A 26,515-nucleotide genomic window follows, 5' to 3' on the forward strand; every position below is an offset into this window, starting at 1 on the left:
TTATGAAAAAAAATTTTAAACCCTGATTATATTATCCTTTTCTTGTTTTTCCAAGGACTGGTGAAAACTTCCTAACAGACCAGCACCAGTCTGAAGACCATTGTTTGGAAACCTCAGGAGATGTTTTTAAAAAAAAAAAAAAAAAAAAAGCAGCACTAAACACGACTTTGATGTGGTGGGGCTGCTGGAGGGGAAGTAGTCAGAGACCCGCCCCGAGTGGGAGGGGCCAGGGAGAGGACTGGGAACAGCCCTCGCCCCACCCCCGCGGGGCTGGCCCCGCCCCTCGCACGAGACCTTTTTAAAAAAGCGCGGGCCCGCCTTGCGCAGGCGCACTGCCGCTTGAACCTTAGCCGCGCATGCGCAGTGGTGGTAGGATGGCGGAGGTGGTCTCGTTTGCAGTTCCCAGCGAAAGCGACAAAACCTTGCTGGTGTGGGAGCTGAGTTCTGGGCCCACGGCCGAGGCTTTGCATGTGAGCCCAGTCAGGAGGGAGGGAGGGATGGAGAACGCCGTGTGCCCCCCCGCCCCCGTGACTGGGAGCCCTGGAGTCTGGCCTTAGCCTCACGCGCCTCGTAGTCTCCGCCGTGAGGAATCTTAGTTCTGGAGGGGACCTCAGCAGTCTGTCAGCCCCCACAGAGTTCTGAGAGGTAACTCTCAACAGCCAGCACGTGTTGCCTTCTAATGCTTCTCGAATCCTAAGATTTCAGAGGGAGACCTGTTCATGAAATGAGAAGAGCTTGGGGTTGTATGTGCAGAAGGGTTTAGGGAATATAAGGGAACGGGCAGTTTTGGTTTCTGGGCGTGAAATTTCATGCACTTACTTGGCGTGGGACCACCCCACAGCATTCTCTGTTCACAGTATTCTCCCAGTTGGACCTTCTGTATTCGCTCCGAGTCTTCCCAAACGCTGCAGTGGCCCGTCCTGGTTTCTATGGCATCATCAAGTTTTATTCTGCAAGGGATGCTCACAGAGCTCAAATGGCATGCCACGAGAAGCATCTTTTTCAGAAGTCTCCAGTGCAGGTGGGTCCAAACAGGAAATTCCTAACTCCCCTGGGACGGAGTGCTGAATTCCGTTATAATAGACTAGCATTTGTGCAGCACTCTGATTTACAGAATGCTTTCAGATGCATTGCTACATCGACCCTCCGGTTTCCCTGGGTTTTTGTTTGTTTGCTTTTTTTTAGACGAAGAAACTCGAACTGAAGACAGTTAAGTGACTTACTTACGGTTCATGATAATAACTGGAAGCTAGAGATCAAACCCCAACTTACTGATATTAAACCCCGTGGCATTTTATCCTGCCCTTTAATTTAAGAAATCTTAACAGGAAGAGTCTTGCTTGTATTTACTATTATGTGGATTTAAAATGACAAATCTAGGGGTGCCTGGGTGGCTCAGTCGGTTGAGTATCTGCCTTCAGCTCCGGTCATGATCCCGGTCCGGCTCCCTGCTCAGCGGGGAGTCTGCTTCTTCCTCTTCCTCTTCGCTCTTGTGCTCTCTCTCTCACTCTCTCTCTCAAATAAATAAAATCTTAAAAAAAAATGACAAATCCTTTCATCTGTTGTATTTATAAAGGATGCTTCATCGTCATTATCATCATCATCAGTCTCAAACTGCCTATTCAGGACTCCCTTCAATTCCCAGAAAATAGTTAAAACATTCTTTAATGCACTACAGGAACTTTATTCCATACTAACCATGCTTGCTGTCCATTTTACTTTCCCAGAGCCCCAGAATTATATTTCAGTATGTGCCTCAATTCAATCACCATTTCTTTATCAAGGACCATGTCATTTCCTCTGAATAAGTGAGTGAGACTTAGATTTCCAAACCTTTCACTTTGTAATTGTATGTCTTTGTCAGCCTTCTCTAACTGGCTTCTTAATCTGGCTACTTCATACTGATGTGGCTGCCTATTCTTTTTTTTTTTTTTTTTTTTAAGATTTTATTTATTTGACAGAGAGAGAGAGAGTGTGTACAAGTAGGCGGAGTGGCAGGCAAAGGGAGAGGGAGAAGGAGACTCCCCGCCGAGCAGAGAGCCGGACGTGGGGCTCCATCCCAGGACCCTGGGATCATGACCCGAGCCGAAGGCAGATGCTTAACCAACTGAGCCACCCAGACGCCCCACGTGGCTGCCTATTCTTATCATTTGCCTTTCCTTATTGATTTAACCTTGATTGAATCTGAGAACTCTGCTCAGATGTGACTCTAGGTATACTGCCTACTTGTTCAACACCCTCTTCAGTCTTGGCTTCACTCCTTCTGATTGAAATGATGACCTGTCAGACGTTCTTTAGTTTGCAAACTGTGATCTGCCTGTTTCTAGCCTGTGAAAAGTTCACATAGCCACTCAGATATTATAGATTATGAAACAATTACTTTGTATCAGTTGTAAGAAATGAGGTTTTTGTCTCTCATTGGACATTAAGATCATTTCATAAATTTAGGTTTTGAGATTTCACAGCATAAAGCCCATCACTGAGAGTGATGAAGGAAATGTTCTACAAGTCAGTATATAGTTGACAGGAGAGCGTATTCATATTAGATCTCTTTTTTTATTTAACACAGAACCTTGGGTTATTACCCCTGCTTTCCAAAATTGTTATCCAATTTACTTATGTGTTCTTTTCTACTTTGGCAACTACATATAGTTCCTGGTTGGGTTTGTTGTTGTTGTTGTTTGCCTTTTATAAATACAGGAAAAAGAATAATGTCTTAAATAAAATAAATCAAGGAAAGGCCTAAGGTATTTGAGAGAGTTTTTTTCAGTAGCATGAAGGAAAATGGTTGGCAGCAGGAACTGGCAAGCTTTCCCAAGGTGACAACTATTTCTCCGACAGAGAGGCTCGGGGCCCTTCTGAAGCTTCCTTCATATCCAGAACAGCTCCACTATGGCTCGCCATTAGCCTCCCCTGCAGCACTCAACATTTAAAACTTCATCTTCATTTCTTCTTTCCAGCATGCAGCTTCAGCTGGAGAAAGTAATTTTATTTTCTTATCACCCATTCTTTCATTCGTTCACTCAATCAACAACAGAATGTGCTCGGTTTTAGGAATGAGAAAAGAGTAAGAGATGGTTCCTTCAAGCACTTAAGGAGCTTATAAACTAGTGATAGAGGAAGGTGCATGAACAAATCAATAAAGAATTAATAGTGCTGTGACTTCATTTGCATTATTTGAATCTTTATGAATATATTACTATACTACACCCTGCTTAAAGTTGAAATAGACATTTAAGACAGAACATTTAATAAATTCACCATAGAGCGTTAGACTGGAAGTATTTGCATTCTCAAAGGAGCTTATTAATGCAAATGAACCTCTAGTTGTTTAGTTGCTTATAAAATTTTTAGAGGTGTGTATATTCCTTGTTCTAACAGGTTAGTAACTTGGGGAGGAGGGTGCTGCAGGTTAAGGTCCTACCTCCCTGTCAGGTCCATCTTGTCGGCTCTTCAGGTCATGTTCTCAAACGAGCTACAGGATGGGACAACAAAAACAATTTCTTTCCTTTGCTCACCTACATAATTTGCTTCTGGAGGGCTTCCTTAGTGGCTTTCATCATCACTCTCACCACCAGAGGTCAGGGAAATCTTCCAATTCAATCAGGAGCCCTGGAAATGATGCAGAAAAGTACTGGAGCTTAAAAATAATGAATACCATTTATTCAGGGCTTACTATGAGCTCATTGCTTACAATGGTGTTTCCTTTCTAATCTTCACAGCCAATCTCTGAAATAGGTATTGATCAATCTCAGGTGTATCCAAAATAAGCCTCTGTGGCAGGTTGTGATATTTTTCAGTCTCTCTCTTATGTCTTTAGGTTCGTCTGGGCACCAAACATAAAGCAGATCAACATCAGGCCCTTGCCCTAAATAGCTCCCAGTGCCAAGAATTGGCAAATTATTACTTTGGTTTCAATGGATGGTCAAAAAGGATCATCAAGGTAAACTTTATAGATTTTCTTTGGCTAATCAGACTCATTTCAACATTGAAATCCTGGACTTCAGAGAGGAGAGAACTGGGTGTGGGGAGAAGATGTGAGAGGCTTCTAAGTGGAAGGACCTGAGCATCGGCCTGCCACCTAGAATTAATACTACTTTCAATGACTTGGGTAGTGATGTCCAGAATTTTTGCCAGTATTTGTAGGGTATAGAGTAAAAAAAACTAGTTGTCTGTATTTAATAATTCATTTGCAAGTCTTACTTGATTTTGAAGCTATAGGACCTCAACTGTTAGCTGGGTTTACTGGAGTTTAGTTTTTATTTCTAATAACAAAACATCTTGAAGTCTATGTTGAGATCCTAGGAAGGACCTTTAATGTAAAATCCTAACAGCTTCAGGACCTTTCTGACCTCGAAGAAAGAGAAAATGAAGATGCTACGGTACCACTTGAGAAGCAGAGCCTGAAATTCTTCTGTGCTTTAGAGGTGGTGTTGCCGTCCTATGAGTGCAGGAGTCCTAGAGTTGGCATGGCCGAGGAGCCTTTGGAGAAGCTGGAAGAAGGTCTGTTTATGGTGGGGGTGGGGGTGGAGTGGAGTGGAGGTAGAATCTCTCTTTCTTTCTGAAACTCATCTTTTCAGATATATCATCAAGCCCTCCCCTTGCTAAGCTACTAAAACCCTGGGCAGAGCTTTTCTACCGTACAATACAGGTTTTTATCATACACAATACCTAAAAGAACTTAGCTTTACAATTCTAAAACTGACTTTCTGCCGAGAAATTTAGGAAGAGGGAAGTAATGTTCTTCCCATTTTTGGTTAAGAATCTGCCTTGTGCTAAAAAAAAAAAAAGAAGAAGAAGAAGAATTTGCCTTGTGCTAAAATAGTCCTTTAAATACAGATCTCTTGTAGCCTTCAATGATCCCAGCAAAATCATCATCTAAAGATTTAAATAAACCCTTGTGCAAATGTTCAGTCCTTTGCCTCCTATAAAAGGGCTGGTGTGTAAAGAATCAAATATAGATTCCTAGAAAAGGTATTCCAATTGGTACTGATTTTTCCAGAGTCCGTAGCACTTCGGCTTAGGGTTTTAAGGCAGAGGCAGGGCTGTTAGCAAATGGAGGGAAGTAGGTTCCCATGGGTGATGCTCAGGAAAAGACCAGGTCATGTGTGCTACCACCTAATCTTTCTCACTCTGTGATTCCAGCCCTTGATGCCCAGGAGAGTAGGTAGGGTCTGTAGGATTATAGTTTCAACTTGTCCATTTGAAATCTGTGAGTGATGTGAGATTTGTGCCACCTTCTTGGCTTGCATCTCCCTTCTGGTACTTCAGGAACTTCTGGGGTAGATCAGGGCAGTAAAAATGTACCCGGCCAGGATATACCTACAGCAGAGCCATTCCACCAAGTGCTTGTCTTGTGCCTGCTCTTAGTTGCTAAGATAATGATCTACGAATCATGGATGCACTTTCATATCTAAACACATAACATAAAAATCAGTTATCATTCAGCTAGGTATTTTAAATCCATTTGTTTTGGTTGAATTTAGGGCCATTATCAGTTCTGATGAAAAGGAAAACAACCCAGAAGCTTGCTATTCAGAAGGCTGTGTCAGATGCATTCCAGAAACTGTTGATTGTGGTTTTAGGTAAGACTTTCTTGATTGTCCTTTACTTCTTTCTTTTCTTTTCTTTTCTTTTGATTGTCCTTAAACAACTTCAGTTTCCATGAGCAAATAAACTCATTTTGAGAAGTTAGTTGGATGAAAACACTTCACATTCTTTTATTCACCAAATGCTTTCAAAGCAGCAGTCTCAAATTTGTTCTTTGTAGTATTTGTGAGGAAAAATGACAGTAAATATTATTGTCCCCAGGGTATAGATATACAGTGACTTGCCTCCGCATAGAAAGTGCTTGATCCAGTGTTCCTTGATTGATTGCCCATAACACAAAGTAGTATAGTGATTGTAAGTTTTGGACATCTGTTGTTGAATCCTAACTCTGTCTCTTAGATTTCTGATGCAGTTTTAGGTTTTATAGTCAAATTTGAAGGTATTTAGTCTCTCTAAGCTGCAATTTCTTTATCTGCAAAATAAGGTTAATAATTCAGCTTACCTCATGGAGATATAGCAAGAATAAATGAGATGATGAATATAAAAAGCTTAGAACTATCTCTGGAACGTGGTAAGCAGACAAAATATGTTAACTTCTTATCATTATTATTTTCCTGTTGGAGAATTTATTAGATTACGCTTTTGCAATCAATTCAGTTTCAGTTTTTGTTTCTGGCACTGACATATTGGGTGACCATGATTCTTATGTAATGATCAGCTACATTTTTGTGAACCTTAAAAGTGGCCATCTTATTGAATGATGTTGATTGTATTCCCTCTTGAGTTCTACAGTAGTATGAATGTTATAGGCTGTGCTCAAAGGAAATTTTATTTTTTTTAAATATTCTTTTATTTTAAATAAAATAAAAGAGGGAGACAGGGGAGGCGTAGAGGGAGAGGGAGAGAGAGAATCAATCCAGTCTCAAAGGAAATTTATTTTATTCATTTTATTTTATTTTATTTTATTTTATTTTATTTTATTTTATTATTTTAAATAAAAGATGGAGACAGGGGAGGAGTAGAGGGAGAGAGAGGGAGAGAGAGAGAATATCTTAAGTAGGCTCCACACGCAGCATGGTGCCCCATGCAGGGCTTGATCTCACAATCCTGAGATCCTGACCTGAGCAGAAATCAAGAGTGGGACACTCAACCGACTGAGCTACCCAGGTGCCTTTTTTTCTGGAAATTTTATAATTAGTAGAGAGTCCCCAAACAGTTGCTCCCCTGCTTCAGAGCCTTGAGTCTTAAAGACTAAGAAATCCTAGCTACGTTTCAGAGACCTTATTTGCTTGTAAGAGTTGACCGTGGATTGGTCTCAGGTTTCCAGCCTGGGCAAGTCTTCCCGTGAAGACTGACTTCCCTGGTCATCAGGTAGACTCTCCATTAGCTGTCAGTTCTGAATGACAACCTTTAAGAAGCAAACTAAGCGTTTGGGTTGTTGACCTCTCCATAATATGCTATGGTATCCCTTGTACACATTCAAAATTCCTTAGACTAAAAAGTCTCGTAGCTGTAGTTTGCCCTAAGGTAAATTGTGTTGTCTATAAGTTACACGGGCCTGTTTCTGCCAATAAAGTGTTCAAATGCATGCCTTGCCCACCCCCCTCCAAAGCATTGTTCATTGTATCTGGTGGGATTTGGGTTCTCAGGGAGTAGACACTTGCCTTGTTTCTAATATGAAGTATCAGCCATAGTCCAGTGGTCTCTATTCCAGGTTTGAACTTACATTGACCCCTACCTAATATCTTACTGTTGTTTTTTTTTTTTTTTTAAGATTTTATTTATTCATTCATGAGAGACAGAGAGAGAGAGAGGCAGAGGGAGAAGCAGGCTCCCAAGGAGCAGGGAGCCCGATGCGGGACTCGATCCCAGGACCCTGAGATCATGACCTGAGCCGAAGGCAGACGCTTAACCATCTGAGCCACCCAGGCGCCCTAATATCTTACTGTTTAATCATACTATGATTGAACAGTTTTGCTTCCACAGTTTTAACTTCCTATGTCATTATTCCTTAGTTCCTATCTCTGAGATCATAAAGTTTTTTTAACCACATGGTTGATAACTTCACATATATTTTTTCACAGATAGTTATGATAGTGGTGCCTAAGTGGCTGAGTCGGTTAAGCGTCTGCCTTCCGCTCAGGTCATGATCCCAGGGTCCTGGGATGAAGCCCTATGTCGGACTGCCTTGCTCAGTGGGGAGTCTGCTTCTCCCTCTCCCTCTGCCCCTCCCCCCTGCTCGTGTTCTCTCTCTCAAATAAATAAATAAAATCTTAAAAAAAAAAGTTATGATAAAAACTGAAGTGTGAGATGAGAAAACTTCTGAGAAGATGCTTTTATTTTCTGCTTTTAGAAATCAAAAGAATGTCTATGGGGCAGCTGAGTGGCTCAGTTGGTTAAGGTCTGCCTTCGGCTCAGGTCATGATCCCAGGGTCCTGGGATTGAGCCCCTCATCAGGCTCCCTACTCAGCAGGTTGCTTGCTTCTCCCTCACCCTCTCCTGTTCCCCCTGCTTGTGCACTCTCTCTGTCAGATAAATAAATAAAATAGTTTTTAAAAATCAAAAGAATGTCGGGCGCCTGGGTGGCTCAGTTGGTTAAGTGACTGCCTTCGGCTCAGGTCATGATCCTGGAGTCCCGGGATCGAGTCCCATATCGGGCTCCCTGCTCAGCGGGGGGTCTGCTTCTCCCTCTGACCCTCCCCCCTCTCATGCTCTCTCTATCTCATTCTCTCTCTCAAAAAAAAAAAAAAATTAAAAAAAAAATCAAAAGAATGTCTAATTACTAAGTGCTATCCCAGTTATATACAGCAAGTTTTAGAACAAGAAAAATTTTGATATGCTACTTGTTAACTTTATTTCAGAAAGTGGTAAAATAGCTGTGGAATATAGACCCTGTGAAGAGATTACAGATGCCAGAACCGAAGAGGAGCTCCAGGATTTAATTCAAGTATGTGGAGATTAGAGCTCGAGGATTCCACAGCCAGTGTAGCCATAATTTAAAGCAGCCGGCAGGATTTGGAAGACTTGGGCACGTACAGTTAGCTCTATCATCCTTTGGGAAATGTACAACTCAGAAACTGCTTTTGAGTGCAGAGAATCTCTGGGGCTTTTCCTGAAGTCCTGGCCCTTGGCTCTGACCCCTTATTTCAAATTTGGAGAGCAAATTGCATCAGAATACTCCTACTGTTGTGGACATAGGAGAGGACACAGCCTTTTAGAGCTCCCCTCCAACAGAATCTCAAGGATTTGGGAACAGAGTAACTCTGGCCTTAAGTGAGATTATGCTACAGTGTTTGAAAACCATTATGCCTTTCAAATAAGGTGTATTACCCAGATGTCAGCATCTCATACATACCTTGTATGAAATATTTTGCTGAAGAACTTTTCTGTAAATCACTTATCAATGCCCTGAATTAGGGATTAAGTTGCCAAAGTAATTTCTAAAAGAAGATATTAATATACTGCATATAGAATGTTTAAAAAAAAAAAAGGAGAAAAGGATGTGTTTCATGTCATTGAAAACTTAATTTGGGGCTAGATTTCTGATTATTTAACTCACACCAAAGTTGCAAAGTTTGTTTGTTTTGAAGGGAAGAGTGGAGAAAGGAAAGATGGTTACTTTCTGAAAAAGTATTTGAAGTTTTTTTTGTGTGCAAAAGAATTATTTTAATTCAATTTAAATCAAGCCAGTCAAGGAAACTTCAGACTTATCCAAGTTTACACTTTAAGAAGTCTAGCTTCCTGTGAAACGTGAAAGAGATTCCGTATTGATGCTAAAGGTTTCAGAAACCTGATTGGAACAACAGATCCATTCCTAAATAAGGCCAGTCTTGGAATCCGTTCCATTTAAAAACCATTACTATGTGCTAGACGCTGGGAATAAGATAAAACCCTTCTCTCTTAGGGTTTGCGTGCTAGAGCTTGTGCCAGACCATAAAAAGGACTCAAATAAAACAGATTGTGAAAAGGGCTGTGAAGGATGTAAACTGTTGCAAACTACGTGGCTAGTTACAGTATTTCAAGAAAATTGTTTAACATGCTAACTTGAACATCCTAAGTGCCTTCTCCATGTGCACACACAGGGTCAGACCTCTAAAAAGTGGTGGTGTTACTTTTTCTAGACTGACGGCTGTGTTGAATCAAGGTGGGATGGGGGAGGTTTTCCCATGCCAGCGTAAATAGAGGGCTATTCTCTTGGTTTCAGACCCTCATTCCCAGAATGAAATGCTCACCTGCCCCCTCAACCTCCACCCGAAACCCCTCCTACAGAAATCTTGGAGACATCACTGAGTCAGTGGTAGGAAGCCTCCTAACAGAGTGGCGACTCAATGCTCAGACATGCGTATTGAGAATGTAGAGGAAATGGCAACATTTTAGAATAAGTCACTGTAAAATGTGTTCCCTTCCCCACTGCCCTGCCTGGTGCTTATTCCGCAGGTCAGCTACTTTTCTTGGAAGCAGGATGGCCCAGGGGAGGAAGAATGTCTCTCGGATTTAAGCTTTGAAGAGGCCGAGTTCAAACCGCCAGAATTGGACTAGCGTTTTTTAATTTCCTGGGATGCCGGGTCCTGTGGCGTCCTTGGGAAACTGCCCCCTGTCCCCTTCCACCCCAGAGCTGCTGGAGTCCGGGCCCATCCTGCCTCGCTGTGAGCCCCAGGAGGTGGTTGTGCCCTTCGTAGGGGGAAGGGAGGCTTGGGCCCTGGTGATTCTGGAAAAGGGGCTTGCTCCGAGGGGCGCGGTGCCCCTCGGCGCTGAGCTAATAAAGGTAGCGTAATAAAGGGTGGAATGTAGGCGGGGGAGGGGCGTGCAGTTCTTAATGGTGCGCGCGTCACGGGGCTGCCATAACGGTTCAGCTCCCATTCGGCGGGTGCTGATTCATTAGTATGGGTCGCTGCGCCCCAGAGCATCCGGGTGTCATGTCCCGGCTGCGCCTCTGGGCCCCACTGCTGCTCCGCACGTGGCAATCATTGTGGCTGCTGGTCCAGGCAGCTCAGCCTCCGGAGTGGGCCCTGGACCATGCCCAGCTGACCGCCGACCTCCTGGGGCCCACCGAGCCCTGGTCTTCACAGTCCTCTCAATTCCCGCCCTAATCGCTCCATGCACTTACACCCCCAGGAGAGGGGTCCTCTGCTCCAGCCCAATTGTTGGCCCTGCCTAAGGAGTTGACTGAGACTTTGGTTCCATTCCCGGACACGGATTCAGTTGGTAAGCTGCCCCCAGAGGCAGAGCAGGATCTGATTGACTGGCTAACCCAGCTGGAAAGGCTCCCAGAGGTGGTTCCAAGGCTAGGTTGGGATCAGAATCAGACCATAGCTCCGCCTCCTCGACTCCAAAGTACGATTAAAACTGTAGGTCTAGATCAGGCTAAAGATCACCAGTCATTTGAAATACTTGTTCCACCTCTGGATAGTCACAGTTCAAAGCCAAGGAAGTTTATTGTTTCACCCCCAAACCTGGAGAAAGATCTAGCTCAGCATCAAAGGCTTGCCAAAGTTGTTGGAACTCCAAGCCAATTTGCAAATAAAGACCACCTACAACAACAGTTGCAGGATGGTTATTCAGATTCCAGTATGGATATCCTATATCCTGAGGTGAATGTACCAATGGATTTCCCAGGGGGATCAGATCAACCTCCAAAGCTCCCTGAGGAGGTTGAAATTCCTCCACTCCTGCAGGAGACCCCAAATCATTTAGAGTTGCCTGAGGAAGCTGAATCTTTTTGGCCTCAGGTGGAGGCCCAGGCCCAACATTCAGAGCCCCCTGAGGAGATAGAAACATCTTCAATTCAGCAGGGGGCTCCATCTCCGCCTCCAGAGATCCTTAAGGAAGGTGTAAACCCACAGGAGACCCTGGCTGAGCCTTCAAGTACCCCTGAAGAAATCAAACTTTCTTTACTAGAACAGAAAGCCTCAGCTCAACCCACAGAGGCCGCTGAGGAAGTAGAACCTTCGACCCCTCAGGAGGCCTCAGCTCAACCGACAGAGGCCCCTGAGGAAGTAGAACGTTCGACCCCTCAGGAGTCCCCAGCTCAACCTCCAGAGCCATCTAAGGAGATGGTACCTCAACCAATAGCACATGAGGTGAATGTGCCATCTTTAAGTAAGAATGAAGCTTAGTGGCCAAACTTCTCCAACGTCACTGTTAAACCTGTGGATCTGGTACTTACTTTAACTCTAAGTCAGCCTCCAGAGCGCACCGAGGAGGCTCAGGCTTCTCCAATCCAGCAGGAGGCCCCAGCTCAGCCTGTAGAGCGCCCCGAGGAGGCTGGGCCCACCCCAGTCCAGCCGGAGGCGCCGGCTCGGCCAGCAGAGCATCCCGAGGAGGCTGGGCCCACTCCAGTCCAGGTAGAGGCCCCGGTTCAGCCACTAGAGCTCCCCGAGGAGGCTGGACCCACCCCAGCCCTGCCGGAGGCCCCGGCTTGGCCAACAGAGCGCCCCGACGAGGCTGGCCCCACCCCAGGCCAGCCAGAAGCCCCGGCTTGGCCTGCAGAGCGCCCCGAGGAGGCTGGACCTAGTCCAGTCCAACAGGAGGCCCCAACTCTAGTTCCAGAGTTTCCTATGGAGTATCTATTTCAAACTTCAGTAAGTGATGAGGTGATAAGTCAACCTATAAGCCACTATCCAACTTATTTAAGGTTTTCCAGTGTTACACATAAATCTGCGGATGTGGAACTTACCGTAACTCCAGAGCTGGCTAAGGAGGTTGAATCTTCTACAGCCCAGCAGGAGGCCCCAGCTCAGTCCCCTGTCCCCCAGCAGGACCCAGCTATGTCTCCTGAACCCCCTAAGGAGGTGGAACTTTCTCCCACACAGCAGGAGGCCCCAGCTCAGTCCCCTGTCCCCCAGCAGGCCCCAGCTATATCTCCTGAGCCCCCTAAGGAGGTGGAATCTTCTCCCACACAGCCAGAGGTCCCAGCTCAGCCTTCAGAGCCCCCTCAGAAGGTAGAACCATCTCCAGCCCAGCAGGAAACCCCAGCTCAGCCTCTAGAACTCCCAGGCAAAGTAGAACCTTTTCCAATCTCTCAAGAGACCCATTCTCAGCTTCCACAGTCTCCTGAGAAGGTAGAATCCTCTCCAGTCCTGCAAGAAGCCCCATCTCTACCTCTAGAGCCCCTTAAGGAGGTAGAACCTTCTCCAACCCAGCAGGAGGCTCCAGCTCAGCCTCCAGAACCACGTAAGGAGGTTGCAGCAGAACCTCCAGTCCGTCATGAGGTGATAGTTCCACCTCTAGGACAAGAGCAAGCTCAGCCTTCAAACTTGCCCAGTGCCACTGTTAAACCTGTTGACCTGGAGCTTACTGTAACTCCAGAACCTACTACAGAGGCTGAGCATTCCATGGCCCTGCAGCAGACTCTCTCTTCCAGAGGACCCCAAGGTGACACGTTCACATCCAGAGCACGTTCAGGCTCAGCAACCAAATTTGACTGAAGTCACAGTTCAACCTTTAGACCTGGAGCTTACCATAACTCCAGAACCCACTATAGAGGTTGAACATTCTACAGCCCTGAAGAAAACTGTAGCTCCTCCAAAGGACCTCGAAGTGACATTGGCACACCTAGAGCAGGTTCAGACTCAGCATCCAACTTTGGCTGAAGTCACAGTTCAACCTTTGGACCTGGGGCTTACCATAACTCCAGAATTTACTAAGGAGACTGAACTTTCTCTACCTACGCAGGGGACCCCAATTCAGGCTCCAGAGCCACCTAAAGAGGTTGTTGTAGCTCAATCTCCAGTATATCAGGAGGAGATTGTTCAGACACCAGGTCAAGATCAAGCTCAGCATCCATCATCACCCAATGTAACAGTTCAACCTTTGGACCTGGAGCTTACTGTAAGTCCAGAACCCACTACAGAAGTTGAACATTTTACAACCCTAAAAAAGACTACATCTCCTCCAAAAGACCTTGAGGTGACACTTGCACATTCAGAGCAGGTTCAGTCTCACCATCCAACCTTAAATAAAGTCACAGTTAAACCTTTGGACCTGGAACTTACCATAAGTCCAGAATCTACTACTGAGGTTGAACCTTCTCCAGCCATGCACGAGACCCCACATCAGTATCCAGAGCCGCCTAAGGAACTTGTATCTCAACCTCCCGTATATCAGGAGGCAGCAGTTCCAACACCACGTCAGGATCAAGCTCAGCATCGGTGGTCACCAAATGTGACAGTTCAACCTTTGGACCTGGAGCTTACCATAACTCCAGAATCTACTACAGAGGTTAAACAGTCTAAACCCTGCAGCAGACTAGAACTCCTCCAAAGGACCTTGAGGTGACACTTGCCCATCCAGAACAGGTTCAGAGTCAACGTCCGAACCTGACTAAAGTCACTGTTCCACCCATGGACCTGAAAATTACTGTACGTCCGCAACCAGTGTCATCTGAGACAGTTTTTCCCCCAACGACCCTGCGTTCATTGCTGCATTTTGTAAAATATACCCCAGAAAAGGCATACGCAACTTTAACTGAGCCACCAGAAGAGAACGCTACCACGAACATCAACATATGTGAGCTCTGTACCTGCAAAAATGAGACGCTGTCGTGTACTGGTTTCAGCCCAAAGCAGAGGCTCCACAGAGTGCTTGTGCCAGAGCCCAACACCTACAGCGGCACCTTCACCATCTTGTAAGAATTGTCTTTCCTCATTTGTTCTCTGCCTCCTGCTTGCCATGGCAGCCTTTTCTTCGAGGTCTTCCTGGGCCTTCCTTATCTCCCCAACCCATGTTGACTTTCTGTTTTTACCTTTTCTTTGTCAACTGTCCCTTATCTTTGTTTTGCTCTTTGCTATTGTTCCCCCTTCTCCAATCTTTTGCTTGCCATTGTCCTTATTCCTTTTTCTTACCCAGTTTTTTATCCCCATCATTTCATTCCTTAACCTCTACTCTCCCACTTTTGCTCCATCCTCTTTATAGCAACATGTCCTTCTCTCCATCTCGTTGGTGGTGATAGAACAAAGGGGTTAAGAGTAGAGATTCTGGAACTAGACCGCCTGGGTTTGAACCGAGGTCTGTCACTTACTAGCTTTTGATTCATTTTCCTTTTCCGGAAAATGGGGATTATGATAGTTACCATCTCGTGGGCTTATTGTGAGATTTAGATGAGTTAATACTTATAAAGCGCTTACATTGGTGCCTAGCATATTTATGAGTGTTATCTATTATAATTTGACTCCTCAGTTATGTTCAGAACTCATCTTTGTTCCCTGGCCTTCTATATATAGCACCTATTTTGTGCCCAGCCCAGGACTCAGTACTGTGGGATCCATGGGATTATGACATTGTCTTTAGAACGTGAAATGATAGGTGGGACGAAAGGAAACAGGCATAGAAAGGGAGGTGACCTATGATTAAGTACAGACCATAGGTGCTGTAATTCACCAGAATCTGTAATCAATAGAGTGTGGAGGTGTGGGAGAGCTGCATGGATAAGCTAAAACTTTAGCTGAGACTTAAAGAGTGGCTATGATTTGTTAAACAGAGCAAAAGTAGGGAGTATAGTCTAGGCAAAGTCAGTGCTGCAAGACTGATCAGGAATTAAGAATTAGGTTAGGACGCTGTGAAAGATATGATTATGAAAACCCTTAACTATCACCTAGAGGGGTTTGAAAGTTACACTCGGAGATATAGAGAGTCACTGAAAGTTTTCCCGCAAGAGATAAATACCATTAAAACAAGAGGATTGTTTTTGATTCCCTATGTAGAGCGATCTAGAGAGCGAAGCTTGATCTAGGGAGACCAGATAGAAGGCTCTAGCAAAAGCTGGGAGTAAAATGACAAGGGGCCGGATCAGAGTGGCTGTGATAGGAGTAGAAAGAAAATCCTGAGAGCACCACAAAGGAAGAAGCGGCAAGACTGAGTAACTGATGAGAGTAGCGGGTAGGGTGTGTCCAGGAAAGAGAAAAATGAAACATGACTCGAAGTTTCTGTCCTGTATGAGCAGTACAATGGCGGAAGAACAGGTGGAAACACAGTAGTTGGGAAGGAGAGCCAGTTTGAGGGAGATAAGTTCAGTTTGGGGCATCTTTTCTCAGGGAACATAAAGCAACCAGAAGGCTTCTGGTTCCTGGAAATGGCCACTAGGCAGATGGGCAGATGGGTACCTGTGTTGCCTTGTTTCTGACTCCCCTAGAAAAAATGTGTATATAAACTGAATAGGTAAGTTGTTGCTGAGTAAAGCTAAAGGTAAAAATACATAGAGTTAGTGGATGAAACGGAGTCTCAGGCATTTCGTGGCTTCTTTTAAACACATGCAATTCGTGGATACATTCTCACTGGGGTTTTTTTTTGTTGTTCGTTTTGTTCGTTTGTTTTTAAATGGCACAAGCATATAGGATAAAATGTAAAAATCCCACCCCACCCTCCCTACCACCTGTAAGATAACTCCTGTTACCATTTCGGTGTGTGTCCTTCCTTCCCATCGCTTTCCTTTGCAATTTTTCCCCTAATGAGGTAATACTTTCTATTCCTTGCTCAGTGATTTGTTGCTTTTCCTTATGCAGTGCGTCTAAGAAATCTCTCCATATTAGTTCCTCTAATTTCTAACTTCCTTTATCCGAACAGCTGAAGAGGTTTCAGCAGAGGGCACTGAGCCAAAGCTTTGGTGTTGCCTGGCTTAGGATTTCTTTACCTTTGTTTGCTGATAAGTGATACATTTTTGCCATGTTTCTGTTGAATTCTTATTTTCTCACTGATTTACGAAGGAGCCATTTTGGACTCATAAGTGATTTTGGAAAAAACGCTCATAGTCAAAGTAATTCACTGGCAATATCTGTCCAAGATAGGAAGTTCAGGTTCTAGGGAGATGCCTTGTTTGCGCACAGCAGTCCCACCTCATCTCTTCATTAATTGTGCAAACTGGGATGCTGATAACTGTGGAAATTAGAACGCTGGTATTTTCTGCATTTGAATATTCCCCACAAGGTTGCCAATGCTTCTTCTACTTATTCTGTTCATTCTTTTCCTACCTATTCAAGGATCTGAACGGTGTTTCTTCACAGAAATTTCAAAGGAAATTCTATTTCTGAGATCGATAAAAATATATGGAAGGCATACCGTTGGACTGAGAAACTGTGAGTATATTCTCTCCAAATACAAATACAAAAAACTGAACTGCATTCTAAGATCCTTCTTGGTCCAGAATTTTGAAGTCAGTAGCTCTTAGGAAAGGTATTTCCCCCTCCATATCCCAATTCAACCCCTATTGATTGCAATTCAGTGTTTATTTTAAAAATTAAATTTGGCAGGCTCTCTTTAAAATTAGAGTCAATCTAAACTTATATTCTATTATACAAGGAATACATGATTATATTCTCAATGTATAAAAATCAAAGAATATCGTGATATAGTGAACATCCTCCTTGTGTTCTGATCCCCCACCGCTGAGATAGCCACTACTCTGGGTTTCATATATATCCTTCCAGACCTTTATCCATGCATTTGTCTACATACATATTTATAGACAACAAAATAGGTTTGTTGTGTGATTTTCTTTCTTTCTTTTTTTTCTTTTACATAAATGGTAACATCCTACAACTCCATTCTTTTGCTTCATGGTAGGTCTTAGATTTCTTTTCTTCTAGTACATAGGGGGTTACCCCATTCTCGTAAACTCCTGCGTAATATTCCGTAGTATGAATGTATTATAATTTAATAATTCCCCTATGGATGGATGTTTAGACTGTGTCTGGTTTTCTTGTCACATGCATTGCTGCAGTGAACCACCTCATCCATGCATCTTTGTGTACACAGGCAGGGATTTCTGTAGAATAGAGATCTAGAAATGGAATTGTTGGGATGAAGACTATGTAGATGTACAATTTTAATTGCCCTCAAAAAAGTTGTGCCGACTTGTATACACCCCAACCCATAGACCATGACAGCATTCACCTCCTCACACCCCTCCACCACTGGATATTCTCCATTTCTTGGCTGATCTGATGGGTGAATAAAAGGGGTCTCATCTGAATTTGAAGTTTTCTTGTAAATGACTTGTAAATTTAAATGTCTCTCTTTGTTTACTAAACATTTGTATTTCTTATCTGAATTTTCTGTCCTTTGCCAACTTTTTGTTATCTTTTTTTTAATTGATTTGTAGAAAAAGTCAATGTAGATACAAATGATTTTGGAAAAAATAGTACACTCAAAGCAATTAACTGGCATTTTTCATGACAGCTTGTGTATCGTATCATTAGTTCAACTTGAGTAGATAAGTCATAAATGACTTCTGAATTAGTAATAAAAGACATAGTAGTCATAGTAATCTAAAAATAGGGGTTATGATCCCACTAAAGTAGACCCCCCACCCTTAGTTTGTTATCTTATTGGAGAAATGCTAGAACCAAGCAAAATGTTTTTATTTTATGAATTTCTTAAATACTATTTATAGTTTGTATTTCCCCATGATAGTGTCTGACTTGGAGATTTTATTTCCCACACTTGTAAGAAAACTGAAAGTCATTTGGCACGTTACTTTTCTTTAGGGAGTGGAGGGGGATGGGTAGGCTGAGGGACAGGAGTAGCAGAAAAACTTTGAATTGTGTACTATATACCTTTGGAATTTTGAGCCATGTGAATACATATATATAAAACATATTTTTAGAAAGTAAATAGAAATTTAAAAATTAATTTTTAAAAAGCATGTGTTTGGGAGTTTATATACTAGAACATGAATCTAGTAAGATTTGCAGATTTCTAATTCAGCTTGAGGCAGAGGTTCCTAACTATGGATCACTGGTCCCCTGGGGCAGGATTTTTAACCTTTTTTTCTATATATCTATTTGATGACCTGCAGAGGACTGTGTTCTTGGGATAATGTTTATCAATGTATAATAATTTAAAATGTATAGTAAAAGGAAATTATGTTGAAATACAGTTTTCAAAATATTTTTTAAAAAAGATTAGTGATATAGCAATAAACCTGCTTCTGTTCACACATTAAATAACAAGATATAGTGGTAGGTATAATAACAATTCAAGGTAGTGATGAGAATAAATGATATTTTGAGATATCTACAACAAATATGTGATATATCATTTTATTATCCACCCAAGTTTGGCCCTCCTCCGAATTCAGTCCATTCTCCTCACAGACCTGTGCCCAAAAGGGATGATTCATAAATTGAAATCACGTGCACACCTTTGCACATATTCAAGAAAGTGCGGTTTTCTAGGGAAAAGGTCCATAGCTTTTATGAAACTCTCAAAAGGTTCTTGTCTAAAAAGATTGAGATTGAGTCACAAATTAAGGGGTGGGGGTGGAGAAAGACATTTATTATTTATTTATTATGATTATAAATTGTTATAATTTATCATTATTATTATAAAGACATTATTATTATTTATTATTAAGTTGTACTTATCCTCACCAGTGATAATAAATGGATACTTTGTTTTAAATAAAGGCAGTATGTTTGCATATTGATACCTGTCACTTTTTGAATTCATTCAACAAATATTTCTGGAGCATCTACTATATACCAGGAACTGTTTTTACATGCCTGGGATAGAGGCTCAAGAATAAAATTGACCAAATATCCCAGTTCTCGAGGGGTTTACAAATATATAATATAAAAACAAATATGTAAATATAATAAATAGATATAATTTCAAGTACTGATAAGAAATCATATAATATGATTCCATTTATATAGAGTTAGAGTTCAATTACAAAGAGCCCTGTCCCACGACCCTGAGATCATGACCTGAGCCCAAGTCATGAGTTGGATGCTTAACCAACTGAGCCACCCAGGCACCCCTAATTTCCTCTCTTTTTAAATGTAGTTTTACCTATCACAGGGCAGCTGTAAACAACATAAGTTAGTTTTGCCTCTTCTTGAACTCTAACTCTATATAAATGGAATCATATGTATTATTTTCTATGTTGCTTCTTTCAGTCAACATTATCTTGTAAATTCATTATATTGTTGCATGTAGCTGAGGTTGGTTCATTTCAATGCCTAGTATTGCATGTCTTGCTACATGTGGCTACTGAATACTTGGGAGTAGCTAGTATGACTGAGGAGCTGAATTTTGAATTTAGTTAATTTCAGTTATTTTAAAATTTAAATTAAAAAACTGATACTCAACAGTTATTAGAAAATGTTTAAATATGTTTGCAACAATGTGAGTATGTGATGTTAGCTTTTCAAGTGTAAATTTTATGAAATCTAAATACGGTCAAGTATTTCTGATAAAAATATTAGTAACCAAATTGAGATTTCAACTCCCCACTCTGTGGGGAGTCTGCTAGAGATTCTCTCTCTCCCTCTCCCTCTGCCCCTCCCTCTCTCTTTCAAATTAATAAATCTTTAAAAAAATAAAAAAACAAAAAGGAAGGAAATTATTATTAAAGTCAGCATAGTGGTTACTTCTGGGGAATCAGAGAGAGGGTTGTGATTGGAAGGGGCACACTGGGGGCTTCTGGGATGCAGGCAGGGCTTTTTCTTGACATGAATGGTGTTATATGGGTATTTGCTTGATAATTATTAAACTGAACATTTATTAATGAACATTTTTTTAGTTCTCAAAAATATTTTTTAGTCGGAGTGCAAAAAAATGAACGGCTTTCTCTGCCACGCTGCTATAGTTGTGTATGGGGCTTCCGAATAGAATTTGGGAAAAGAGAGGAGGAAATGGCAGTTCTGCCAGGGTTGTTGGCACCCAGAGCTGGGTTCTAGCAGAGACTTTGTGATCCAGAGAGTAGGCATTAAATATGCATTTTGGTGCAAAGAGTAGATAGGGGTGTATGTGTGTGTATGACAGAGAGAGAGAGAGAGAGAGAGGGAGAGAGAGATGAAGAGAGATGGACACAAAGGAGTACATGAAAAGAAGGATTTGAATGGAAACAGAGCAGAGATCAGTACTCCTAAATTAAATAAGAATTAGTGTATTTACGGGGCACCATTTCCCAAGTTTCCCCTCCCATATGGAAGTTAATCCTAGGTAGTAAATAGTTGTAGGTATTTTGCATTTTGATGCAAAAATAACCTTTTCGTTTTTCAGAATTCTCAGTGAAAATTATTTGACCGAATTACATAAGGACTCATTTGAAGGCCTACTATCCCTCCAGTATTTGTAAGTTAATTAATCATTTATTATGACTTTTTAGTTATCTATAAAATAAATATGGGGTTCAAATTAGATAATCGCGACAATTTCTTCTAACAATAAAACTCTACAGTTCTGTAACTCTGTAGGGCCCCAACCCATCTCTAGCATTAAATATCTTCTCTGTGTTTTCAGTTTTTTTAATTTTATATACAAGATATAGACAGAAAAAGACCCTATAGTTATAGAGCAAAAGGGGTAATGAGGTCTGAGCAATTATGGACACCCATATGAACCTTGTTTCATAAGTGTTCATATACCATCTGCTTACATTTATATTTAGTTTATGGCTCATGGATCAAATCCCGCCCATGGTCTGTCTTTATACAGCCTATGAGTTAAGAATGATTTTTACATTCTTAAAGGGCTATAAAAGAGAAAAGAAGAGAAAGAGAAGAATATGCAACAGAAACAGCATGTGGCCTGCAAAGCCCAAAATATTTACTATCTGGCTTTTACAGAAAAGGTTTTAAAAATTGGTTTAGTAAAATGAGAGGAATTAAAGTTAACCTCAAATTATCACCTACAGGGGTGCCTGGGTGGCTCAGTCGTTAAGCGTCTGCCTTCAGCTCAGGTCATGGTCCTGGGGTCGCAGGAAGCCTGCTTCTCCTTCTCCCACTCCCCTTGCTTGTGTTCCCTCTCTCGCTGTCTTTCTCTCTGTGTCAAATAAATAAATAAAATCTTTAAAAAAAAAAAAAGATTCAAAAAAAATTATCACCTACAGGACAAGAAAATATAGACCACTTAGATTAATTTGAATGCCATTAACCCAGAATTTTTTTAAAATTTAAGCTAAATTAAATATTTAAATATTAAATATTTAAGTAAGCAGGTAAATTATGTAAGCAGTATTATCAAGTACATATTAAGTTACCAAGAGAACAGATTAAGGATTTCAGTGTGGGAATTCTTATACCAATATTAAAAATAGATGTTTAAAATGATGGTTAAGGGGTGCCTGGCTGGCTCAGTTGGTAGAGCAAGCGACTCTGGATCTCGGGGTTGTAGGTTCAAAACCCACATTGGGTATAGAGATTACTTGAGAAAAATAAAATCTTTTTAAAAAAAGTAAAATAAGGGGCTCCTGGGTGGCTCAGTCGGTTAAGCATCTGCCTTCGGCTCAGGTCATGATCCCAGGACCCTGAGATCGAGTCCCTGTCGAGCTCCTTGCTCAGCGGGGAGCCTGCTTCTCCCTCTGCCTGCCGCTACCTCAGCTTGTGCGTTCATCCATTCTCTCTCTCACAAATAAACAAATAAAATCTTTAAAGAATAAAATAAAATGATGGTTAAGTGGTATAGTTAGAAATGTTTACGCTAAATAAACATATCAGAAATGCCCCTAACTTCACAAATTACAAAATAAAATCTCTCCAGCCTCATTGTAAAGGAGGAAATGCTTGCGTGGTATTTCTATGGATTTAGACATACAGGGATACTATATTCTTTGTTATGAAGGTTCAATTTTTATTCTTTTTAAAAATTTTTAAAAAGATTTTATTTATTTGTTTGACAGTGAGAGAGAGAGCATGAGCAGGGGGGAGGAGCAAGGGGAGAGGACTCCCCACTGAGCAGGGAGCCTGATGCGGGACAACGCAATCCCAGGACCCTGGGATCATGACCTGAGCCGTAGTCAGACGCTTAACCAGCTGAGCCACCCAGATGCCTGGTTCAATTTTTCTTCTTTGTCCATGGCATCCACAGCTGTGTATGTCATGAATCCTTATTAATGATGCTCTTTAGCAAATGGATTCTTCTTGTAAATGTAGAAGGTTTAAGGGTAGTGGGTAAAAAGAGCCGGATATGATATTAAGAATAGTCTTTTAAATGATCAAACCTTCCAAGGCTTAGGAAACAGCCACTCTTGTATTGGTCTTCTTGGATACCTCTGCCATCTGGACTCCAAACCTTACAAACACAGTTTGGAAAAAAACAAAGGAGATAAACTGCTCAATGGATTAGGTCCTTCATTACTTCTACTGTGAAATACTTTGTAAACCAGTCACTTCATGTTAGCTGAAGTATTCTCATTCATTTAAAAACATGTCAATCAAAAGCTAATATGACAGGCACTATGCCCAGTATCATAGGCTCACAGATGGTTAAGACAGGCTTCTTACCCTTGTAGGAACTCATGATCTCACAAGGAAAATAAACAGAAGCTCAAACCATAATGTGTAAAGCACTAAGCGGACAAGGTGCCAGAGAGGTGCAGAAGAAGCCATAAAGTCATAGAACTACATTTCTTTTAAAACAGTCATTTTGCTTCTGCTACTCATTACCCAGCTATTTGTTTATTTTATAAATATTTGAGTTTATTTTCGGTCCCTGTGTCAGTTTTAAACATGGTAGGCAATGCAGATGAACACAACTAGTCCATAGTTTCAAGGAGTTTATGCTCAGTGGACATGGGATGCAAAAATAACTATATTAAAAAGAAATTGGGGTGCCTGCCTGGCTGAGTCGGTAGAGCATGTGACTCTTGATCTTGGGATCATGAGTTCAAGCCCCCGGTTGGGCATGGAGCCTACTTAAAAATTTTTTTAAAAAGAAGGAGGAGGAGGAGGAGGAGGAGAAGGAGGAGAAGGAGAAATGGATATGGGCAATGAGAGATCTAAGTTGTTTTTGGAACACAGATGAGGGAAAAAAGACTTCACGTTGGATCAGGGAAGCTATTAGAGCAATGCTGTTTGAACAGGACCTTGAAGAGCTATTGGGTATCATCAGACAGACATCTTGGGAAGAATAAGGTTGCAAAGGAGAATGGGAGAAAGGCAAAATGCAGGAATATCTGGTACTTGTAGAGTAGGAGGTTGGAGCCAGATCTTCTAGGATTTTGAAGGCCATGGATAACATGCCAAGCTACTGGGTTATCACAGCAGTGCTCCAGGACAGACTTTAGCCTACAGCAGAGTCACCTGGAGGGCTTGTCAGAACACAGTTACTGATTACAGACTACTCCGTCCACAGTAGGGCTGAGAATTTGCATCTTGATTAAGTTCCCAAGGGATGCTGGTATTCGAGAACCACTTCGGGAGAATTAATCTGGTAACTGTGTGTAGGATGGATTAGAAAGGGAGAGACTGGATATGGCAATGCCCATCAGAAGACTAGGTGGAAAGTGAGGAACTAAGCTGGGATGAGTGGAAGTAAGAAGGTCAGCTATAATCAAGAATGGGTGTTTTCAAATAAAAATCCAGTACCATGTGGTTTTTATTGTTGTCTCACTACCTGCAACTGAAGCAGTTAATAAATTCATGGACTATTAAGGCAGTGTATGACCAAAAATGAATTTCTATTCATATGATAATATAATTCTGAGTTAGTTCAAAGTTATGTATTGATTAGAGGAGTGATTTCCTTTCAAGTTAAATGAAAGGACATCTTTTATTTCTTCTGCTATTGAATTGGCCTAGAAAAATAGAACTAAAGCAAGAAGTTGTGCTAATGTGAGAATATCCCTTTTAATATTAGAAATTGTAATTATAGGGGCACCTGGGTGGCACAATTGGTTGAGCATCTGACTCTTGGTTTCAGCTCAGGTCATGATCTCAGGGTCCTCAAATGGAGCCCCGCACTGGGCTCTGTGCTCAGTGCAGGGTCTGCTTGGGATTCTCTGTCCCTCTCCCTCTGCCCCTCCTACTTGTGCTCTCTCTCGCTCGCTCGCTCACTCTCTTTCTCTGAAATAAATAAATAAATCTTGAAAAAAGAAATTCTAATTGTATGTGGAGATAAAAACTTTGACCTCATAATCTAGAAATTGATGAGACCACAAAAGATCCTCTAATCAATTCTTCTGCTCTCAGGAGAGATTACTTCCAAGATCTATCAAGATCTATAGTTGTGGATTTTATTTATGAAGATCTTGAAGGTGAGACTCTCTTAAGAGAGGTGAGGACAGAGTAAGTAGAGTTAGGGGCTCTGGAAGGTTCAAAAAACAATTCCTGAGATTCAGAGTTTAGGCAAAAGCTACTTATTCAATACTATCATCCTACTAATTAGATATCGAATAGATAATTGAGGCAATATTTTCCTTTTCCTTTTCCTAGAGATTTATCCTGCAATAAAATACAATCTATTGAAAGACGTACATTTGAACCACTACCTTTTTTGCAGTTTATGTAAGTTACAAATATAATTTCATTATACTTGGAATTTTTGTTAAACTTAATTGTAAGCCTCTTTGTTATAATCATTTTGAAATATGATTGAAATTTTATTAGTAGAAAGCTACTAAAATTATGTAGCAAATCTTTTTTGTCTGTAGCAAAGATTAGTGTGAGACTTTTGTATAGATCAGACTGAATCATTCTAGAGCAGTGGTTCTCAACCGGGGTGATTTTGCCACCGGGTGACATTTGGCAGTGTCTGGAAACATTTATGGTTGTCAGACTGTAGATGAACTACTGGCATCTAGTGGGCAGAGGCTGCTAAACACCCCACAATGCGCAGGACCGCCCCTCCTAACAGAGACGATCCAACCATAGATGTCAATAATGCTGATGTTGTGAAACATTTTTCTAGAGAAATAAAGATTACTTAACACAAGTATTTATAGAACATTGACTGATTTGTATCTAATGCACCACATGTATAAACATGAAAGTATAAACCTTTCGTGCAAATTTTTTTCCAAAAGTATCTTCCATAGTGAGATTTCTTCAGTGTATGGAGAGCGTATTGAGGTTATGTTTCATCATATATAAATTGGAATCACTGCCAAAGGATAAATGTTCTGAAAGAATATCTTTTGTTCTTCTTTTGCTTGTGTCTTTTTTTTTTTTTTTTTTTTTTTAGAAATCTTGGTTGCAATTTACTCACAGAACTGAGCTTTGGAACATTTCAGGCCTGGCATGGAATGCAGTTTTTACACAAATTGTAAGTGAAATAGAAAATGAATACATGTAAGAAAAAATAACTATGTGTAAAAACATCATCCAGTTATTGGTTCGGTGGGTGTAATAAGCCTAGTATGAACTCTGAAAAGTATGTCTTAAAATCCATTCATTTTTTCAAATGAGGAAACTAAGGTACAAAGAGGCCAAGAGACTTGTCTGTCTCATAAATGGCACACTCTGCTTTCTCTAGTACTCAGCTTTGGTGTGGGCAGTAAAAGACCCCAAGCAAATAACACCCAAATCAGCATTATCCTGGGACTCCGTGACAATGATGCTTCTCTGATAGGTGCGTGGTCCTTGAAATTCCACTTTCGAACTTAACTTTGATTCCTGCTCATGTGCAAAGTTCCTAACTGCTTCAATACATGCAAAATAAAGCTTCAAAGAACTAAGTTTAGCACAGAGTTCTCCAGGGAGCAAGAGTGTGTGTCCTTCCTCAGCCATCAGCTTCTTTTAAATGGTAAAGCAGAAAGAACTCCTGAAAACTTACCACAAGACCCCTCTCTCCGCAGTCACCCAGAGCAAAAAGTATATACCTCTGAAGTAAATTATCTGGGGGCAATAGCAACCTTTGAGGTATGGAAAAAGATGTGTTTATGTTAAGTTGGAGTGTGAAAAACGTTCATGAAGAAAATACATTGCTGTAGCCTAATTTCATATGCTTTCTTTCCTGACTGTTCTTCAGTAAGAAGCGTGTTATTCCCTTTCAGCTGGAAAATTCCGTGATTTCTCTGTGACATAGCAAGTCATAAGTGGGTATGTTCAATGGCCTGAGTGGGATTTTAGACACAAGGTGAAGATCCTCCTCTAAACCTGCCTTTGGAAAAGACTACCTTACCTGTCTCGTGGTTCAGAAATACAATTTCACACAGTTTATTTTAGAATAGATGGAGGTGTTGAGGGCGTGTCTGGCGCTGAGTACCTGTTGCCGCCGATGTCCATCTGCAGCGGCCTCCTCTCTCCTC

At 41.6% G+C, this 26,515-nt stretch overlaps 4 protein-coding genes across 5 annotated transcripts in view; all 4 read left to right on the top strand.

Moving 5' to 3' along the window:
* Positions 1-272: 272 nt before the first annotated feature.
* Positions 273-10,340, top strand: LOC123840828 (RAD52 motif-containing protein 1). Of its 2 annotated transcripts, XM_064583048.1 has the most exons (7): positions 277-470; positions 842-1,021; positions 3,821-3,943; positions 4,335-4,503; positions 5,487-5,585; positions 8,412-8,497; positions 9,988-10,340. In XM_064583048.1, the coding sequence occupies exons 1-7, from the start codon at positions 357-359 to the stop codon at positions 10,087-10,089; spliced, it is 873 nt and encodes a 290-aa protein (XP_064439118.1). In that variant the 5' UTR covers positions 277-356; the 3' UTR covers positions 10,090-10,340. The 2 variants fall into 2 exon arrangements, 1 of the variants encoding a protein (XP_064439118.1); XR_010408628.1 differs by lacking the exon at positions 9,988-10,340 and having other exon boundaries at positions 273-470; positions 4,426-4,503.
* Positions 10,341-10,433: 93 nt separating this feature from the next.
* On the top strand, positions 10,434-12,854 carry LOC123842139 (leucine-rich repeat-containing protein 37B-like). Its single transcript, XM_045871548.3, is given in 1 exon segment — positions 10,434-12,854. A coding segment is annotated over 1 exon segment (1,233 nt). The 3' UTR covers positions 11,667-12,854.
* Positions 12,854-13,827, top strand: LOC135362995 (leucine-rich repeat-containing protein 37A3-like). Its single transcript, XM_064583050.1, has one exon. It carries the CDS (start codon positions 13,588-13,590, stop codon positions 13,825-13,827), a length of 240 nt encoding a protein of 79 aa, XP_064439120.1. The 5' UTR covers positions 12,854-13,587.
* A 65-nt stretch (positions 13,828-13,892) lies between these two features.
* Positions 13,893-26,515, top strand: part of LOC135362993 (leucine-rich repeat-containing protein 37A-like) — a 41,351-nt gene continuing 28,728 nt past the window's right edge. Inside the window, 5 exon segments of the mRNA XM_064583037.1 lie at positions 13,893-14,176; positions 16,548-16,619; positions 20,551-20,622; positions 24,702-24,773; positions 25,450-25,530. Coding sequence (XP_064439107.1) covers positions 13,893-14,176; positions 16,548-16,619; positions 20,551-20,622; positions 24,702-24,773; positions 25,450-25,530 — 581 coding nt within the window.

This window comes from Mirounga angustirostris, unplaced genomic scaffold (assembly GCF_029215605.1).
Source record: "Mirounga angustirostris isolate CCGP_5_RB_7025 unplaced genomic scaffold, mMirAng1.0.hap1 SCAF_17, whole genome shotgun sequence".
Lineage (NCBI taxonomy): Eukaryota > Metazoa > Chordata > Mammalia > Carnivora > Phocidae > Mirounga > Mirounga angustirostris.

Bases quoted from the DNA above. Each gene is read 5' to 3' on its own strand.
- LOC135362995 (XM_064583050.1), top strand. From the start codon at position 13,588: ATGCACGAGACCCCACATCAGTATCCAGAGCCGCCTAAGGAACTTGTA.
- LOC123840828 (XM_064583048.1), top strand. From the start codon at position 357: ATGCGCAGTGGTGGTAGGATGGCGGAGGTGGTCTCGTTTGCAGTTCCC. The intron at 471-841 runs GTGAGCCCAGTC...ACCACCCCACAG, and splicing joins CCACGGCCGAGGCTTTGCAT to CATTCTCTGTTCACAGTATT. The intron at 1,022-3,820 runs GTGGGTCCAAAC...TTATGTCTTTAG, and splicing joins TTCAGAAGTCTCCAGTGCAG to GTTCGTCTGGGCACCAAACA.